The sequence below is a fragment of the Opisthocomus hoazin genome, chromosome 5 (assembly GCF_030867145.1).
Source record: "Opisthocomus hoazin isolate bOpiHoa1 chromosome 5, bOpiHoa1.hap1, whole genome shotgun sequence".
NCBI classification, from domain to species: domain Eukaryota; kingdom Metazoa; phylum Chordata; class Aves; order Opisthocomiformes; family Opisthocomidae; genus Opisthocomus; species Opisthocomus hoazin.
The window spans coordinates 65,188,314-65,208,345 of NC_134418.1; the positions used below are offsets into that span (position 1 = coordinate 65,188,314).

At 40.7% G+C, this 20,032-nt stretch overlaps 1 protein-coding gene across 4 annotated transcripts in view; it reads right to left on the reverse strand.

Annotated features, from left to right (window-relative positions):
* The window catches only part of GATB (glutamyl-tRNA amidotransferase subunit B), a 43,399-nt gene that overhangs the window by 17,079 nt on the left and 6,288 nt on the right, over window positions 1–20,032 (reverse strand). For 2 of the 4 annotated variants that reach the window (XM_075421559.1, XM_075421557.1), the window contains exons 3-8: window positions 11,023–11,136; window positions 8,064–8,262; window positions 6,947–7,069; window positions 2,875–2,988; window positions 1,759–1,843; window positions 1,361–1,405 (exon numbers count right to left, since the gene is read on the reverse strand). In XM_075421559.1, the coding sequence (XP_075277674.1) occupies window positions 1,361–1,405; window positions 1,759–1,843; window positions 2,875–2,988; window positions 6,947–7,069; window positions 8,064–8,262; window positions 11,023–11,136 (680 nt within the window). Of the gene's footprint in view, window positions 1–1,360; window positions 1,406–1,758; window positions 1,844–2,874; window positions 2,989–6,946; window positions 7,070–8,063; window positions 8,263–9,728; window positions 9,888–11,022; window positions 11,137–20,032 lie in introns of those variants that run through there. The other 2 variants (XM_075421560.1, XM_075421558.1) reach the window with 2 other exon arrangements.

Genomic DNA, 20,032 nt, shown 5'->3' on the forward strand with positions numbered 1-20,032 from the left:
CATAGATTTCAAGTTTAATGTATAATGAATGTGCAGCAGTAAGTTACAAAAAACCTGAAAAACCCAGTTTAATACTGATCATAATCTTAGTATTAGTAATAAACTTTCTGGTCTTTACCTGAAAAATCTTAAGACTCACTAGTTTTGCCTAGATTTTAATGAATTTTCTTTTGCATTTGTTTGAATTATTCTCGTTAAATAAGCCTCGTGACAGCCCTTACCATAATAAGGAATTCACAAAATGATCACTGCCTTTGTTGCTGCATTTCTGCAAACACGAATTTAAACAGCAGATTTAAAGTTTGTGGGATGTTTTCAAAATCCTTGCTCTGCTCTAGTAAGATCAGTGGTAGAACATGCGCAGATCTAACAGCAACACAGATATGGCAAAGCTAAGAGACTCTGAAAGTTCTCCTGCAGAACTACAATTCTTGAGCCAGGAAGTGAACTCTGGGAGTAACAGCAAGACTGTCTCTGGGATGCAAAGCTAGGGAACTACTGGGAGGATCAGCGCTAAGATGGCCCTAACCAGGGGAGGAGGCAGGCATGCACAGAGCAGGAGAAGGGGTGCCCAGCACAATCAGCAATCACTGAGCGGCATTGCTCTTCCCCATGCCATCCAGACGCCACTGTGATTACCTCCCATGCTAGGGCACTAAGCAGCTGTGCTGCTGGTTTGCAGTTGCCCCAGCACTTGTTTCCCAGCAGCAGTGCTTCCCAACAGGACCCATGCCTTCTCTCCTTGCCCTCTGGCTAAATCCTTCTCGGGTGGCTGTTCATGGTTTTATGGCTGTCATCTCTCACTGGTGGAAGGCAAGAAGTACTTAGCGAGGTAACATCTTCATTAAGTCTACAAAGACCTTAAGGTAGAAACCTGCCTATGAATGCTGACACCTTTCAGCAGTAGTTAGGGTTTTCAAACAGTGACTGTGACATATGATCACAGCATTTAAGCACAGAAAGGCACGGCCTGCTATCCGAAAACCATTTCCCTCAGTATTTTTTACAGCTGGAGCAATGCTTAACTCGGAATATTCTTACATTTTATGTCTGGCATCCTTAAGAATACACATGTACTGGCCACAAAGTAAACCTTCAACTTAGCCACTCTGAGCTACGGTACTCCAGCTTGGTTTTTGGGAAAGGTTTTTAGCAGAGATGAGACACAGTTCTAGATCTGAACTGCTCAGACTAGCACTGATTTTGCTAGGTCTCTTCCCCTTCCAGTGAAAGGTAAACTTTCAGTACATACTCACTGCGATGACCAAATTTATATGCTCATTACACTGACTACACTCAAGAAATGCAATAAATTATCAGTTCTTGAAATGTTAACTTTATTAAAAAGAAATAAAAATACCGATAATCCTGTTTTCCTTCTTTGTCTCTCATTGGTAAAGTGCACCTAAAAACGAAACAAGTAAGATGTGATAAGTGGTACACCACAGAGCAAGTTTTATGGCAAAAACACAAACGAGAAACTTCACTTCATGAAGATCAGCAGAGCTTCTTAAGGCCACTTCAAAGAATGCATGTATCTATGAGGGCAGTCATTTTCACACAGACACTGCTTGATGTAGCGCACAATCTCTAGTGAGAAAGCCTCAACAAGTCTCCTGTGAGGAGATCATGCTTGCGAACATTAGCTTTAGAAGACAGAAGTTGAGCAATACTACGTTACCTCTCCTGATCACGTCCCTATGTATCGCTGCCACTCTAAAGCTGCTGTTTCTGATGTTCCTCCAAAATAAAACTCACCCAAGCTTGGAATCAAAGGCTCTTGTTTCATTCAGAATTGTTCCTCCATTTTCAAGTTCTTCAATTTGCCTCTGTATTTCATAGTCTGACAGAAACAAAAGAAAAAATAAGCTTGTTACACTGCACTGTTAGCTTTTGTACAATCCACTATTTCGTATTTCACTGCTATGCAATAATGGGATAGTTTGTTGTTTTAACTTTAATGAAATAAACAGCAGTAGTTACAGGCAGAATTATCAGTCACTGTCTCTCTCTCCAGCACTGTTTCTTTGTTTGTGTGTTTTCCTCATCTTTTCATTTTCTCCAGGGCACTGCAGCCAAGCCATACATTCCTAGTGACCTTCCTGTCACCCAGCTGAGTTTCCTTTGGAGATGTAATAATCATCCCTTCTTGCTCACATCCAAGCTGCATCTGAACTTCACGCACAACACCTACGGTACTCAGTGGAAAGAAATCATCTACAATGGGGGACACAGCTACTGCTAACGTATTTCAGTAGTAAGCATACTAGGCATTGAATCATCTGCTTTATTCTTCTTGCAGGCAGATAGTTACCTCTGCAAGAAAACTGCAGACTAACACACCGCTATCCCCACAGTACCCCATATTAAGATTTACTCATTCAGGGAGCAGCAAGACCAAGGCTGCTCTACACTGGGGGACAAGCCAGAAACCAAGGGTGACCATAGTACAGGCAGCACCTTCACTGCCCGGTGCAGTCCCACTGGTCTGAACAGCACGGGCAGAGGCATGTGCTCTTAACAGGATCCACTGACGCTCTCAGACAAGGTGAGAGGATGAGTTGGGTCCAGGGTCTGCCCCAGAAGTTCAGTCAGAAGCAGCAGGAGGCAAGTCCAGAGACAGGACTGGGAACAAGACTACAGAACAGGTCCAAGTCCACCAGGAGACAGGACTGAAAATTGGCACACCTGTGATGTAGCTCAGGCAAAATCTGAAGGCCCCAGCCTGAGCTTAAATGGGACTTCTGGATTCATGGGCAAGGTGCATGGATGGCACACTCAGATGAAGCTAGTCAGGACACTAAGGCAAATTACTGCACTCAGTATGTCATAAAATACCTACAGAGCTCCTATAATGAAGCAGCCATCATTTACCTACTGCTTTTGCCAGGAATCGTAAGCTATTGATATTCTTCACTTCAGTCCTCACTCCATAAAGTTCTCCAGGCTGATGCACCGAAACATTGGCATCCACTCTCAGCTGACCCTCTGTAAAAGGAAACTTCATCAACAGAATAGTATGCCCTGTAAACTAGAGTAAAAACCTCGTCGTGCATTAATAAACTGCATGTTATGTGCAGAGCATTAATAGCAGGCTTCCGTAAGTTCAGAAATGAGTAACAACCACCTCATCACAGCATTCTGTTTGTGATTCTATCTCAGACTCTGCCTCCAATCATTCAAAATTTTCTGAGAATACTACTTTTTTTAAAAAATTGCTGCTCATAACTCCTCTCAGAGAAAACTGCATGGTGCAGTGCAGCACAGATCCTCTAAGCCATATAGTGAAAAAAGCTTCTGATTCACAGCTCTTAAATAAAAGGCAGAATTAGACAAGTAATTTAAAGAGGTGGATTGTGAACTTCCATTCCTCTGAAAACAGCATAAAAATACCTTTTGGAATTACAGTTTGATGGATATATACTACCTTACCATAGTACAGAAGAACTTACAGTTATGTTGAACAGATTTACTAAGGTGTTCTTGGAAATTTACAGCTCAAGGACAAAATGTGAGAAGTAGTGCATATTTTTTAGTAATTTTCTTCCTCTCCTTCAAGAAACTGCAGTCTCCCCCCTGCTCCAAATTTCCCTGGCTGCCAAAAACTGAAACTGAATACAAAGTTATATATAAAAGCATCCTGCACTTTTAGTCCAAAATGGAATAATGTCCTTAGAGATCTTTAATGACTCAACCACAAGTAATAGACAATTGTATCTTTCTACTTTTTGTCCCTCTAAAGACATCCCTTCTGAGCAGAAAAGGCTTGCCACAGTTATTCAATTGGTGGGAATAAAAAAACATAAGAAGTTGCACTAAAAAGAAACATCATTTTTCACATATTGCTTAGTAAACATCTGTAGCCTTCCTCTTTGGGATTGATTTTTTTTTTTAATTTCAAATACAGATGAAAAGAAACACTTACTGGTTAGATACAGTAGCATTATTAAAGAGAGCACAAAATAGCTCAGAGCTAAACCTGTGAAGATGTCTACAGCTTCAGAATCCATTCCGGTCAATAGATGTAAATTGACTAGAGAGGCCTTGGTACACTTTGTAAAAGTAGGTTGGATGATAGCGCACTAATTTCCTCTGTCTTCATAGAGTCTTGCCAGACATGCAAATGAAGGACAAAGGTGCTGGAATGACCCAAAATCTCTTTCAAGAGAAGTGTTTTGCATGTGCTCCTTCTTTGGGGTGAAATGAGTAGCTGTTCCAAAACAGGAATAGTCTTGTCCTGCCCTTGCTTCATTTTGAGACACGACCTTCTTCTGCTTGGATGTAGAAGGTGTCAATGTGACAAGACAAAGCAGTTAATCGGGCATAAGTGAAAGGAGAGCGAGGCCCCAAATGTTCTTAAAAACCTTTTTTTCCTTTAAGCCCACTTTAAGTCCAGCTACTTTTCCTTTCACTTTCAATGAAATAATCTTTTCATCTACTTTTGTTAATGAAATAACACCTGATAAAACCGGGCACTTGTCTTCACTGCCCACACAAGCAGAATGAAGGTAAAATATAAGAATGTAAAGCCCTTATTTGAAAGACAGTAATTATGTTGAGGGAAAACCACAGCAGAAAGCCCCTAAAAACACCATGTTGGAAAAAAAGAGATCCAAATACTTTTAAAGCCAACTGTACTCCACGAAAATATTCCCAACGCTGGAAATCTCCTCTAAAGTCAGAAATCCCAGTGCGATAAAAGATATCACAATGCAATTCCAATGGCAATCTTAGGGCCAAATTCAGTATTGATAAATGATGGTATGTATCTATATCCACGCAGGCCTTTGAAGAAGCAAGCAAACTGGCTGCTTAATGCTAACAGCTGTGCCCCATTTGACATGTGTAACATTAGTGTGAAAAAAGATTCAGAGACATACGTAATGTCTAGCAATTATTATTTCCCCCTACATCAAATCAGATCTGCATCACTAGCCAAAATTTACTGGATCTCGTTTACTGGGTATATGGACTGCTCTGATTCCATTCTCTAGGAGATGCATCCACTTATATTATGGACTGAATCTGTTGCCAGAACAGTGAGGCCAACTGTCACAGGCAAAAATATAGCTTACATTGTGAATACTAATAGGAAGCTTATAATTGGGTTTATGTGTGAAGAGGGTGAATGCCCAAAACTGTACTTTTAAACTCTCAAGCAGAAGGCTGCTATTTGCTGGCTGTAACCATGGGCTGGTTGTAAATTTTGATAACACTAGGACTCAGCAAAAATGTCATGACTTGAATCCTCCATTTAATACAGAGACATGAGACAGAATCACCAGTTAGGAGGCTGATCACATGCTGTGCTTCTGCATATCACCTATGGGAAAACCGGGATCTTAAGGTTCCAGAAAGAATACCTGGTGCCAAAAGCAGGGGTTCCCAAAAGAGGAAGTGGCCTCAGAAAGATAGCTGTGATCTTGTCTAAAGAGATCCTGGAGGCGTGGGAGAAGCCCGAAGATCAGAGCAATGCATGGACCTGCTGGAGAGCAGCTCTGCAGAGAGGGACCTGTGTGTCCTGGTGGATGACAGGTTAACCATGAGCCAGCAGTGTGCCCTGGCTGCCAAGAAAGCCAATGGCATCCTGGGGTGCATCAAGAAGAGTGTGGCCAGCAGGTCGAGGGAGGTTCTCCTTCCCCTCTACACTGCCCTGGTGAGGCCTCATCTGGAGTACTCTGTCCAGTTCTGGGCTCCCCAGTTCAAGAAAGATGAAGAGCTACTGGAGAGAGTCCAGCGCAGGGCTACAAGGATGGTGAGGGGACTGGAACATCTCCACTACGAGGAGAGGCTGAGGGAGCCAGGCTTGTTCAGCCTGAAGAAGAGAAGGCTGAGAGGGGACCTAATAGATACTTACAAATATCTGAAGGGTGGGTGTCAGCAGGACGGGGCCAAGCTCTTTTCAGTAGTGCCCAGCGACAGGACAAGGGGCAATGGGCACAACCTGAAGCAGAGGAAGTTCCGTCTGAACATGAGGAAGAACTTCTTCCCTCCGAGGGTGACGGAGCACTGGCACAGGCTGCCCAGGGAGGTTGTGGAGTCTCCTTCTCTGGAGATATTCAAGACCCGCCTGGACAAGGTCTTCTACAGCCTGCTGTAGGTGACCCTGCTTCAGCAGGAGGGTTGGACTAGATGACCCACAGAGGTCCCTTCCAACCCCTACCATTCTGTGATTCTGTGATTCTGTGATGCCTAGGGACCTTGGCCTCTAACACCTGAGACTGGTATCTGCAAGTCTGCTGCACAGCATGAACTAACTCAATTTTGTAGCCCACCTCCCCAGACCAGCAGTGATCTCCACAGCGGGAAGGGAAACTGAGACCTAGTGGACACAGTGCTGGAGGGGATGAGAGACAGAGTGAATGTGTGTAATGATCAAGTAGGGTAAAAGCCACAGTGTCGTTGGTTCTTAAATTAACCCCAGCACCCACGTCTGCTATGCACTGTCATTTACTCCATCTCACCCATGGACACCAGCACAAGCTTACTGCCTACACCCATTTTATGACTAGCTGAGACCTGACACACAACTTACAAGATGGTCCATGCTCCCACTACTTTGCCCCATAACTTCCGATATTTGTAAATAATCCTTACTATAGATCTTCTGTGCTGCAGCACTGTGACATCCAAGATGAAGTAAGACAGGGAGAAACACCACAAGAACCCCGGGGACACCCCTTCATGCCTAGGTTTATGCTGTAAAATTACTGTGTGAGGCAGTATAAAATCTAGCACTGCAAACCTCTGCAGAGGAAGGCAGGCCCATAAGGACACCTGAAGCACGACAGATATTAGGACAGGCTCTGAGGATTGTAAAAACAACCGCTAGAAAAGGCTATGCATTATAAGCAACCACAGAGCAAAACAACCAGAAGCTGCAAAGCTCCTGCAAATGCAGGAGAATTACCGGTGACAAGGGAACATGCCCTTCCCCCTTCTGTACCTGCCATGACTGCCTGGCTGCTCCCAAGTGTTTGCAGGATGAGCTGAAGCTCTCTGACTGCTGCAGCTGCTTCTTCCCCACAGCACAGATCAGGCTCCATGACAACCTCCATGAGGCCGACTCCTATCAGGGAAAGAGACAGGAGATTTTCAACAACAGCTTTTGATCTTGGCATATTAGAGTGCAACTGGCTAAACACATGAAAGCAGTTGGGCTTTTTTTGAGAAAAACTAAACCCCCCATGCATTATTTAGTAACTGTCACTATAGGCCTAGCTGCAGATTCCCATAAAAACTTCTCCTCCTATTTTTTTAAAGAAACATACAAAACACAGACAATCCTCCACCCTCTTGATGACATGCAGATTAGAAGGACACATTCCTCTTCTCCCTTTATCTAGGAGAATTCTAATTTAAAGCCAATCCGATTCCAGATTCAAATTTATTTATTTAAATTAATTTTGGAACAGACAGAACTGTAAACAGATGTACTCTAGTTTTTAGCTTCAGGATTCAGATTTCAGAGAGTATGAGCAGCCACAGCCCTTAACTTCAACAGACACCGCAGCACTGTGTCCCAATAAAGCTAGGCCATCCAGGTTGCTGCCCATGTTGTGTGCTAATTTGGTTCATTCCATTTACAATTTCAAAGTTTAAAGAGAGAATCTACATTTTTTCAAAGCTAGTAATTAAAAGAAATGCCTGACTCATGGACTGACAAATTCCAACAGCTGCTCCTTCTATACACAAACTTGATTCACTAGGTCTGTGATTTGTTTTTTTTTTTAACAAAAACACATACAATGGCAAGAGCTTAAATAGCTGAGTGGCTGTATGTGACTGACACACACAGTTTTGAGCAAACTGGAGCCAACAGATTTCTAACTTGCTATTGCCAATTGCCATCAACCAACAGCAACGGGAAAGGTCCACTGACCATCAAAAATATCAAGTATTCCCCTGCTTCAAGTGTAATCATCAGTTTGTTGAACTTTTATTTTAAGGAGAGAGACATTAGGCTGTTTTTATTTTTCACCTGTTCTCTGTCACCCATTTACCCTTAAAGACTCATCTTACACAGAAAGGAGAGGAAAAACAGGAAAATAATCCAAGCTTACCAGCCCTATTCAAGTCAACGAGGGTCTGGCTCCTTGTGTCATCATGGAGACTTTTTCCACTGTCTTGCTCCAATTGAATTTGTTTAATCCTCACAGTTTTGGTCACCATCTGGCTCATTTTGTTGTCTATGCAGAGACTGTATGACAGACTTCCATTCACCGCAATAGGAACTCTTTGCTGAGTAATTTGATAGCCAGCCTGTCAACAAAATTAGCTTTATACTCATTAAAACATTCACTTTTCAGAAAGCGGCAGCAGGGCTAAGTGCAAGTATTATAGACTAAGAATAAAACTGAAAATGCGTCTTCCATTGTGACCTATATGAGAAGATAGAATACATGCACATGTAAATTCAGAAGTTATTTTGCTCAGCTGGAAAGGAAGCAAGCTAGAAGATGGGTCTAGAATTCAACGTAACTGTGAGAAGCTGGAGATCCAGAAAAAATAAGAGCACTCCTCAATACAGACAAGTACCAGATGCTACACTAATGCAGAAATAATCAATAATCAACTGCACAAGCACTTGTCAAGATGACATAAATTTCACTGATACTGCCTTGGAGCAGGAAATGGACTAGAAGAGGTTCTTCCACGCCTGTGGTTCCGTCATCATGTTAAATCTTCTCTGAAGCCAGTTACCGTAACTCCATCCCCAAGCCGGTATTATCATTCATCCTACCATCAGGCTGAATATCCCTCTCAGCCTGTCGGAACTTTACTCATTAGAGGAGAGGAGGGAGAGGGAAGGAGGGTGGGGAATCAAGAAAATGAGAAAGCTCAATTTCACTAATGCAGCAATTTAAAAGACAGGCACTGCAACCCTACATAAGGCACACAACTGATAAATGCCACCTCATGCCTGGGACTCCACTTGAAGGGGACACTGCAAGCCAGAAAAGGGGCTGCCAGTGACAAGGTATTAGAGTAACTGCAATGACGTCAAAATACAGAAGTGAATCAATTACTCTGTTGAGGTAGGGTCCCCATCTCTTCCTCCTTCCTAGCCTGCTCACGCCCCCAGCGGTGAGAAGTAAAAAAAAAAGCCTGCTAGATTTTAATGAATCAGGAGGAGCGTTTGCATATTTTGTGGGGAGGATGAGCTTACTCTAAAACGTAGAGATAGTGGAATAGAGAACAATGGTCTGGCCCTGTGAACAGCTCAATTTACACATGCAATGAAGTGCATGACCTTCTAGCCATAATCACTATAAGAAAAATGAAATAACTGACTCTATGCAGCCTATGCTAATCACACAGCTCTTCCCATCTCCTAAAACATCTCATTATCATGATTTTTTAAAGCCTGAAATAGTGAGTGACAATAAATAACAAGAATCCCATTTCCCATCCAAAGCCCCATTTTCAGGAGTAACAATAATCCCATTGTCAAACAACTCTAAGAGCTGGATTTATTTTATCTGTTCTATACAGCTCATTAGCCTAAACTCTGCATCTTATTACAGGGTTCCTGACTAGACTGTTTCACTATGAAATGCAGGTTGGGCAGTTTATTGTCAGTGCTTAAACTGCAGAAGTCAGCCAGTAGCAAGCCAGAATTCCATGTTTCAAGGTAATAAAATGTGTCAGTATCTCCTTGACTAAATTTCCATGCTTATCTGACCAGAGGATGCTGTAACTCATGTCTGCAGACAACGGCAGCCCACCTGGTGCTGTACACACCTCCTTCCACGTCACTCTTCTCTCAACGTCAACAAAAACCCAACAAAAGGACCTTTTAATGGCTCACAAATATTAGCAAAGTTATCCCCAGAAACCAAAACAGTAATTGCATCAACTTCACAGAAGAGCCACAAGTTCCCAACCTAGAAGAAAACAGAACAGAAATCTCTTCCAAGATCCAGGTCTCCAGTGGACAATTATAACATAATTCTCTTCCTAAGGTGGGAAGCAATTGTATGTGAATATGTTTTGTGTACTTTCAAAATATTTCCAACGCCTGAACAAGAGCGGGACAGAAACTAGTTCTGTCAATAACACAGCACCTCTACACATTAATTTGGGACTCGAGAAATCTCCCACTCTGCTTCTCTGGATGTCCAGGACACCTCACCCAAAGAGAGGATAAGCTGAACATGCCTAATCCTTCTCAGATAAAACAGAAATGGATTTTTTTCTTTGAAAGTAGTCATTAGATCTTCACCCCAAAATCAGAGGAAGTAACACTAGTGTCCTCCCTTTGACAGGTTAGCGTTAAACTGAACATTCAGTACAAATAAGCTGACAGAAATAAAAAGTTTAAAGTTAAAAAGGTTTAATTTTATTAAAATTGAAAAAAAGGCTCAAACACTGCTGCATCCTGTCGCAATGACAGAAGTCAGGTTCTTAAATGATTTCAGTATTTCTACAGCCATATCAAGTGTGGCAAAATGTATTTGACTTCCACCTTCTACCAAATATGAAAGCTATGAACAAACCACACTGCAAAGACTCAGTTTCTCAGTTTTTTTTTTTTTTTATTTATTGCATCTACTGACTGAAAAAGTTTTAAAGGGAAATTAAATATTTTCAGGTCCCTAAGCACACACAAAAAAGACACTACTATGTTTATGCCACTGGAACCTGTGTTTGTCATATATTCACTTTAAATGAAGGACTATTACCAGACTGCTTTTACCCTAACACACAATTAGTACTAAACACCGGGAATGGAGAACTTAAGGGGCAAAGCAGCTCCAGCTCCCAATTCAATTACATTAAGCTACTGGAATCGTGCAGCTAAGCAAGGAGTCAGCAATCAGAGCAATCATATTCAATCAGTGAGCACCAGGGTACAGCTGTCTATTCATCAGGGCACAGCACAGCATCCTGTTGGGGCGAGCGGAACACTGACTGCAAATAGAAAAAGCATCTCTTCCCTCATCCCCTACTACAGCCATCCGTACTCCAGACTTGTCCTTCCCTCCAGCCATAAAGGGACTAGCTATACTACTTACTTACAGGCAGATCTGCATAGAAATAGTGTTTTCTGTCAAACAAGGACTTCTTGTTTATGCTGCAGTTGAGTGCCAGGCCTGTCATGACTGCTGCTTCTACACATCTCCTGTTGAGAACCTAAGGAAACACAACACATGATTTCGCTCAGATACCCAGTATGTAACACGTGTCTCCCACACATGGCCTTATATGGAGTATATATTCATTCAGCCACCAGCAGAGCTCTTTCCTTGTGTGGGTAGTTCTTATTCATCATTAAAGTCGTGGTAGCTACAAATCCACAAAGCTTTAAGATGAAATAAACAAGCCATTCAGTCATTTCGTCATGCCACATAAGGAGGTGTGCACTGTTCTGGCTTCCTACTTTTGCAAACATGCCAGTATTTTGAATCTTTGAGAGTGCAAAGAGACAAATCATAGCAAATGATAATTGACTTCTAACCAGCTGTCAACTCACACTAGGAACTGGAAAAACAAGGGATTTGCATTAGGCACTGTAGTGCCACTTCAGTAAAACACTTCTGAACACCTGTAATCACAGAACCACAGTAAACTCATGAGTATCTACACATACATTTCAATGCTTTGCTTAACCAGGATGCAATTCAGCACACTTACATGCTTTGCTAAAACAGAACCAGAGACATCAACTGATCCCAAGTATATATGCATTTCCAGTACCCAGGTAACCCAGGGATTAAGGTTCTTGCAGAATGCCATGTGATCTGAAGAGACAGCAAGGCCTTCATGAAGAAATAAAGGAGTTAAACGCAGTTTCTCACCATGGACCCATCACTCTCAGCGCTACACCCTTCTATCTGCTCAGTAGGGTCAGGATCCAGAGGAGAAGGAAAATTCCACTCCAAAAGGTACTAACAAGCAATGCTTCAAAGTTATGTTTTTTTCAGATGTGCTCTCACTAGTTTAACAGTTGGTTTAACTAACATCAAATGGCTAAAACTGAAATGAAAAAAAGACTGAATTTGTCTTGGTACAACTCTGATATGCTCACACTTCCAGTATTTTGAAACAGTAACAGAACTTTATCCAACTTATTCTGCACTGTACAGCTGCCAAGAAATCAATTTCCAGCACGACTATTAAAGGGGCACATCATGTAAAAGAATCTACATGACTTCATCTGCACTGACCAGAACATAAACGGCTTAATGTTTTCTTCAATGTTTCTGACAGTATTTACTTAGTATATTCTCCAGCCTGATTTCTGAAAACACATTATGAGCTGTACGTTTCCCATCATCCCACGTCTTCAGCTGGATAAAGAATCTCTTTGCTTTACTTGTCTAATATTTCAAAAATCAAAATAATAAGAGAAAATATGAAAAACTCTTAATGTAACGGAAACTTTAAAATTGCTTATACAGACATGAAATTAAGTATTTAAGACATTTAACGAAGGAACTTTCAGATCTTTAGTGTAGCTCTATATGGCTAACTAGAACATGTCATCTGTGAACAGGCATATTTTATTTATTAAAAAATTTAAAAGATATATAAAGCAAATTTTAAATTAGAAAAAAGGAAGAACAATTTCCCTTTGAAATACTGATCCATAACAAAATGAACACTATTAGTCCTGACTGGAATATAAAGCAAAATTGGTAACCACAAAATATTAATTTAGTTCACAGAATCACAGAATTGTAGGGGTTGGAAGGGGCCTCTGTGGGTCATCTAGTCCAACCCTCCTGCCGAAGCAGGGTAACCTACAGCAGGCTGCACAGTTCATTATATAGGAGATGCTCCTGTTTTCAACAATTAAATGCTTTCAGACTTACACCAGTGAGAAGCTTTTACACTACTGCTGTTGAACTATTTTGGTGGCTCTGGGGAAAAACTGGCACAAAAATGGGGAGTATTGATTATTTTCTATGCAGTACTACTAAGCATTTAGATGACTGTAACGTGTATGTGTCTCCAGTGTACTGGGTCATACTAGCCAAATCACTGTACGTGCACCATTACTCATTCACTAGTACCACTTCCTGAGTTACTTTATCAACTTCTGTGGTGACAGAAGGCACTGCAAAGCAGATCTTTCCCACTAGGGCATACTGAGATGTCTACCACACCAACCTGTTTTCTTTGCCCTGTTTGACTCTAAAAAAGAAAAAAAAAAAAAAAATCAGATGACCCTCTACTTCCTCAAAAATCAAAACTTGCCTGTTTAATATTGCTCCATTTGTGAAGTGACTACTACTACCCATTCCAGTGATCAAGGCTGTGCACATAAAGCAGAGTTGTTTAAGCAAACTACTACTTTTCCTTCAAACAAGCCTAGCTTTCAAATAATCTGCAGTGATAAACATCAATTCAGTATGTGAAACTTCCCATACTAATGACCTAGAGTAAGTCCCCCAAGCTTCTTTATGCAGTAAACTGCTATTAAGTTGACAGCTTTCGCTAGCACCAAAGATTTAAATTACTGGCTTGAACTGACAAGCTGGCAGCCTGGTATGTTAGCAAAGTGCTGGCCTTGAAAGAAAGCTACGTAGTTCCTGCAACAGCTATGGACAAAACACAAGAGCCTATAAAGCCTTCTTAAACATTCTGGTCTTCTAAAATGAAAGCATCTCTCCTAGGTATTTAAAGAAAATCCTAGAGAGCTACCACAAAAGGAAATGCAAATTGTTTGTATTGGAAACTCATGAAAAATCTTAACAATGGCATCACAACACCAGCACCGCTTCCCTTGTAGCTATGCTATCCTGCTAGAGCACCATGGTAACCAAGCGCTAAAGGAATGAAAGAACAATCCAACCAAGATCTCTCCTTTTCTGATACTCGTCTATTCTTTACATCTAGTTCACAAGTGGAAAGACTCCTTTTAAAAATTTATCATCTTTATTTGTAAGGTCAGTTCAGTCAAGACCTTGGTTTTAAACACAAGACTATTCAACAGCCATACAAAACTATACACAATACCTTCAATGGCATAAATTCCCACCAAAAATAATTTTTCAACAGCTTTTTCTTTAACAGGTTCACTCCTTATATTAATACAGTAAAAAAAGCTGGCCCCCTTTTAGATAAAGATATATGTTTCTATATTTAGTAAATGATCATTTTTACATTTTAAAGAGAGTAGGGCATGCAGCTTCCTGTTTTGGTAATGAGTATTATATAGGATAATTGGGGGGTAAAAAATGCATCATCTAGATCTCTCTCCTGCAAAAAGTTTATTTTTGCTACCTTCAAAAAAAAAAAAAGTAATCCTTGCCATTACAGTGGCACGCAGGAAGCCTAAGTTATGGAACAAAGTATTCCTTGTACTAAAAACACTAAAATCAAAATAATTCCCTGGAAATTTTAAAAGTTTTTGATTCTAGGTCACACATTTTAATAAAGTAGATTTCATATTAATTGGCTATCTTAAGACCTTCATTCCTGCTTACAATCATGAAGAAATCAGCATTAATCAGATTAACTACAGGACTGTTTACTAAGAAACATTTAATATTAGCTCCTTTTCACTCAAAGCAACAGCTGGAAGAAGGGAGTAGAGCAACGTGCTTAGCCAGTTCTCTGTAAATCAGACAGTAATCTTTAGAAACCTCAACAGATATATCTAATCATATTTCCCAGTACTCCCATTTCATAGCACCCTGATTGTTATTTGCTTCCACTAACGGATGTATTCAGTCTTACTATTCTTGCTGTGTTAAAAGTACCAACTTGCTCCAATATATGGTTCTTTGAAGTGCAATCATAAGTTAAACTTCAAAATAAACCACTCATATCTACTTAGTTCAAACGTAATTGTGACTGTTCAGTCTGACACTGCAGATGAGTACTTCAATGCAGCATTCTTCCTTGGCATCCTCCCACACACAGAAGGGCATAACTGCCGTATAGTTATGCATGTACAGGATGTACATTACAATAAATGAAGAGCTAACCATTTCCCAAATGACCGATTTATTTCAATAGGTGTACAATCAGACCCAATTCTCCAAGAACACAGTAAAAATTTAAAAAACAAGCCAATATAAGTCTTGTAATTTGTTTGGTCTGCGAAGAACCCACACATTCCAAAAACTGAGGTCTTTCACTGCAGGGAAAATTTAAAAAGAAGGCCAGCTTCAGTTTAGGGTCTTCTCCGTTTCAATCCAGCATCTTGTTCACAGCGTTATTTCCTGCCCTAATATGAGCATTGTGTTCTTATCCCTCAGGAAATGGGCTAGAGAGTAGGGGAGGAAGCACCAGACATTTTAAATTAAGATCTTAGATTAACAGAAAGAGATTCCAGCTTAAGAAAAGAGAACAAAATGGCAACTGAGAAGCTGATGCAGCAAAGGAAGATTGGGGGAGGGGGAGAGGACATTAAATATACCTTAATATATTTTGTAACTTTATCTTTCTGCAGTCTGGTACTGAAGACATCTGCTGTCGTACAAAACATATTATTATTATTCCTAACCTTGTCTGGTGGCAAAGTTGGCTTGCGGTGATGCAGCACATACTCGTTCAAGTCATATCTTAAAACCAGGCAACTATGACATTTTAAGAAGTATCCAGCTCCCAAACACATTACTTTGTGTGTGCTCAAAGAATAAGAGGTCACACTCTCTTGAAGCTGAAGAGCTAGTCTGAGAGCTCATATCACAAGGCTTAGAATTAGAGGAAGCATCTTCCAGTGTCAGTGATGACCAGAAAAATTCAGCAGCAGCAGGGAGAAATGCTGACCCCTGGGAGTAAGAAAACAGTAAGGTATCATCAGATACAAAGCTATTTAAATACTGACTGACTTCCAGGTTTCTCAACCCTTTGAGACAGGAGTTGCTAAAAAAAACACACAAGGAAAACCCCATTCAGACCACTACATGGGCAAAGTGCTCAATGGAATAAGTCTATTTTCTGGGGTGGTAGGGAAGCAGCCAACCCAGTGCCATTGCCCCAAACCAGCAATCTTTGTGTCTCTGATCCCATCAGCAGCAGCTAAAACCAAATACACTTCTACCATGCAGAACCAGTTCCAAGCAGGAGAACCAACAGGGAAGACAAAACAATGGCGATACAATGGTTCATGATATCCATAATCAAAACACTGTGTTTCTGTGGTGTTCCCATGAAGAAGTCCAGGATCTCCCTAACATCCATGCCCTCCCTGTTGACAGCACAGTCTTCTGTGTCTGCCACATGGCTTTTTTTGACCTGTTCTAAGGATGCTCCCTCTTTTATGCCAGTTGAAATTTAATCCATTGCTAATGCTATCTGATCCAGGACAAGTTAAATACAGGCAGATCCAGCAAATACACTTCACTGCTTCTGGAGGTAGGGGACTGAGCAATGGCTAAAACCTAAGTTACAGAAAGTGATAAAATCCAAAGTCAACTAGAGCTTTGAGATGGACATTCTCAGACCTTTTTTCCTACAATGAGTGCCACAAAAAAGGCTAAAAAAAGGCTTTTAAACATGAACAACATCTGCCTTCTTCAATATAACTTAGATTGCTTCACTTGTTAAATAGAGAAAATTCAGAGCACTAAGGACAGAGTTGAGTTTATAAACCAGTCCCTGCCTTGTTTATCCTCACAGATGGTCCTTTGCTTGTAGGCTTGGTGAGGGCCAAATCTGTGGTTTTCTGAGTTGTAACAAATTCTGACCTTTGATACACACTGACTGTAATTTTCTTTCATTTCTAAGTCTTGGCTACCTGCCCTCTGCTCCTTCTTGTAATCATTGTGTGTTTGAGAACCCACACAAAAAACACACTAAACACTCCCAGCCCTTTGCTCTGACTCTCATTCATTTTTCCTCCATTTGCCGTCTCCTGAAACACGCTTATTTGCTCCCCAGAGAAGTAGCCATCCTTCCCTCCAGGCTCACCTAGATCTCTTGAGGGAGCACAACATGCAAATAGAGAGTAAACCAGAAGTGGTCTATCACACATAGAGGCAAGAAAATACTAATTCAGGAAAACAACAGGCAACATAACGCAACAAGTCTTCAAAAGGCTATTAAGAAAGCAAACCAAAATTCTGTTTTTAACAAATATGTTCTGGAACTGCAGAACCAATGAAGACTAACTTCCCACAAATAATTGCCCTAGTTTGTTTTACCTAAGCAGTGACCTCAACAATCTCTCCGCCATGATTCCCCCATTTTCTCCCCATTTAATCAAACATCATAAATCGAGTACAAATTGTCACAGATAACTGAATAGCAGCAGTCCAAATAAAGCTGAGATCAGTGGGGAGGAAGAGACTCAACTGCAAATTTCCTCTTCATGTACTTACTAATATATCCACAAATACCTCCACATACCTAAAATTTTTTGAGGTAAATTTGGCTGAACTTGGCAGTGAAATTGCAAAACTAGCATTTCTGTATAGAAAACAATGGTTGCAGTGGCAAAATCTGCACATGTAACTAATAAACACTAGTTGCAGAAGCTCACATAATCCTCTCAAAATCATAGCCATAATATATTTAAGGTGGCTGATAATCAGAGAGAATACAAAGAAAGAAATTAATTTTATCCCAGGAATGAATTACAGCCTAACTGCACCAAGATAAGTTTCAAACAAAATACATAAAGCTGACAGTTATGCAACATTATACATGAGACCGTTAACCATGAAGAGAACAAACACCCAGTCTACAATTATCTGTCATTACTGTTGGACAACGTTTCCTAAATACCTTTCAATTAAAAAATTCTTCAAAGAAAAAATTGTTAAGAAGACCGAAGAAGTAAGTGTCAGTTTGCAAAGTTAAAATGCTAAGAAATTGGAGGAACCACGATTGTTACAGAAACTTGCTTAACAGACCACTGCTTTCATATGCATGTATACAATGTACTACCCTGGATTTCCTCAAAGGGAGTCACCTGGAACCTGACTGTTTGTCTCCATTCCGGGAGAAAATCAAAGCAAACACTTGAGGATGCCAGAACATATATAGCAACTGACAAAAGAAGTAATAGAAATTTGTCCCTAAATATCCACTCACGGTTCGTACTTAAAATAAAGAAGTTCCCAGCCCACTAAGAAAAACTACTGCAAAAAGCTACTGCATGTTTCAGCAGCAATTTCGGACTGAATTCAGAAAGAGGGGACACCAGTCTGTCTAGTTGTCGTGTAATGGCTGTGTTGTCCAAAAGTATCAAAGATGGCATGATAACTGCAGTAACAAAACTGTATGAAAGAAAACAGGATACTGCAAACTCCTGCTCCACACTACGAAAGAGAAAAATATCTGTAGAAAGCAAAAGGTAAAGCAATAAAAAAAACAACACAAAAGGAGATAAGAGAAAACACATAGATAACATCACTGATGCATTGAAGGATCTCTTGAAATAGGTGATGGCAAGATGTTTTATCAACTCAATGCCATTCTAACTGGCAAGTTTACATCAGCCAGAGGGACCTGTTAAGGATGAACAGGAAAGCCAACATGAACAACAAACAGAAAGAGAGCTCAATAGTTACTGAGGTGCTAAGGAGACAAAGCCCTACAGGAACTGTTAGCCTTGACAAAAAGATTAAAACACCAGAATGAGCGTCAGAATTTCTCAGAAATAAACGAGACAGCAAAAAGCAAAAGAAAACCTTACAGGGGACTCCGTCAAAGCTTGAGAGAAAAGCAACAAATGTCACCAAATACTTCAAAGCACAAAAGCAGAGGCGTCTCCAGAAAAATGGCATTTACAGTTAAGTATGAAATAAATTTGAGCTAAGCAACTGCAGTAACTGAGGAAGCATAACACTTCTCAGACCCCAGTGAGGGAGACTAGCTCCACAGGTAACCCCGGGGCTGTGAATGATCCTATGAAAAAGAAACAAATAGAATGAGGAACAACCCGTACCATAACCCAGTCGTGACAGGCACCTGAAGCAGGCCTCCCTCATCTTTCAAAGTCCTCTCCCGACCAGCACAGCAGCACTGAACTCATTAATAGCTTGAAATTATGTAGCCAGGCTTTAATCCATCATGCCCTCAGAAATTTAAGGGTCTATGAACTGCAAAGCCATTCCCAGGGAGCAATGGTTTGAAAGCTTGTATCACTCCCCTGTTTTTTTTTTCTAAACTATGTGGGATTTTCTTTTTAGAGGCTTGCTGGGACTGTGTAAGCAACAAAAAGACTGTTAACCACTGATGAAAACAATGCACGTCGCAAACCCAAATATTATCAGGAAAGAAAGGACTGCAACAGAAAGATACCATCAATTTCTAAGAAAATATCTCCTTTTTTCCCCGAAGTACAACTGTTACAGTTTTTATGAAAAAAGTAACAAGCAGTTAAAGTCAACCTAGACGTAAGTAAATGGTTTAAAACAAGCATGAACTCAGTTTTTCCTTCAGGCACTGCCACTAATTTATTTTTAGAGGAGAGCTCATGGATACAACCACCCAAGCATCAATTTTTTTCACAGAAAAGAAGAAAATTTATATAATGGAAGCTAAACCAACATGCATACAAAGATCAGAAGATTGTCCAGTTCCCCAAGAAAGGCGCGTGCAATTAAAAATGTAGTTATCAAAAGTCAAGCTAAAAAGCAGGGTTTTTTCAAAGCGAAGTAGTACAAGAAGAGAGTAGATTCATATGCATGCCAGCAGGAATGTCAAAAGAAAACTGAAATCACAAGTTGGTAAAGCAGCTGTTGCAATCACCAGATTTAACGGCACAGGATATCAAAAAATCTAGTTTCAAGCTGTAAAGTATAAATTCTGGTCTCAAAGGCTGTTTCTGTTCCAGTATGTGTAGCTGACAGACAGATCCACCAAAACCTCACACAAATCTCTCAGTGACTTCGAAAGCAAATGCATCAGGTAAATTCTGTATATTACTAACATCTGAAATTCATCGTCCAGTCTGATAAGCTATCACCCAACACATCTGGAAAAACACTGGGTATCTGCCACTGCCAAGGACTGATGCAGTGTCAATGTAGCAAAGGGAACTAAAGCACCCTCTACAACCCCAAACTGGGTGTTACCTTGTCCCGTCACATGCCAGGGCAGCCATCTTAACAGCACAGCACTGCAG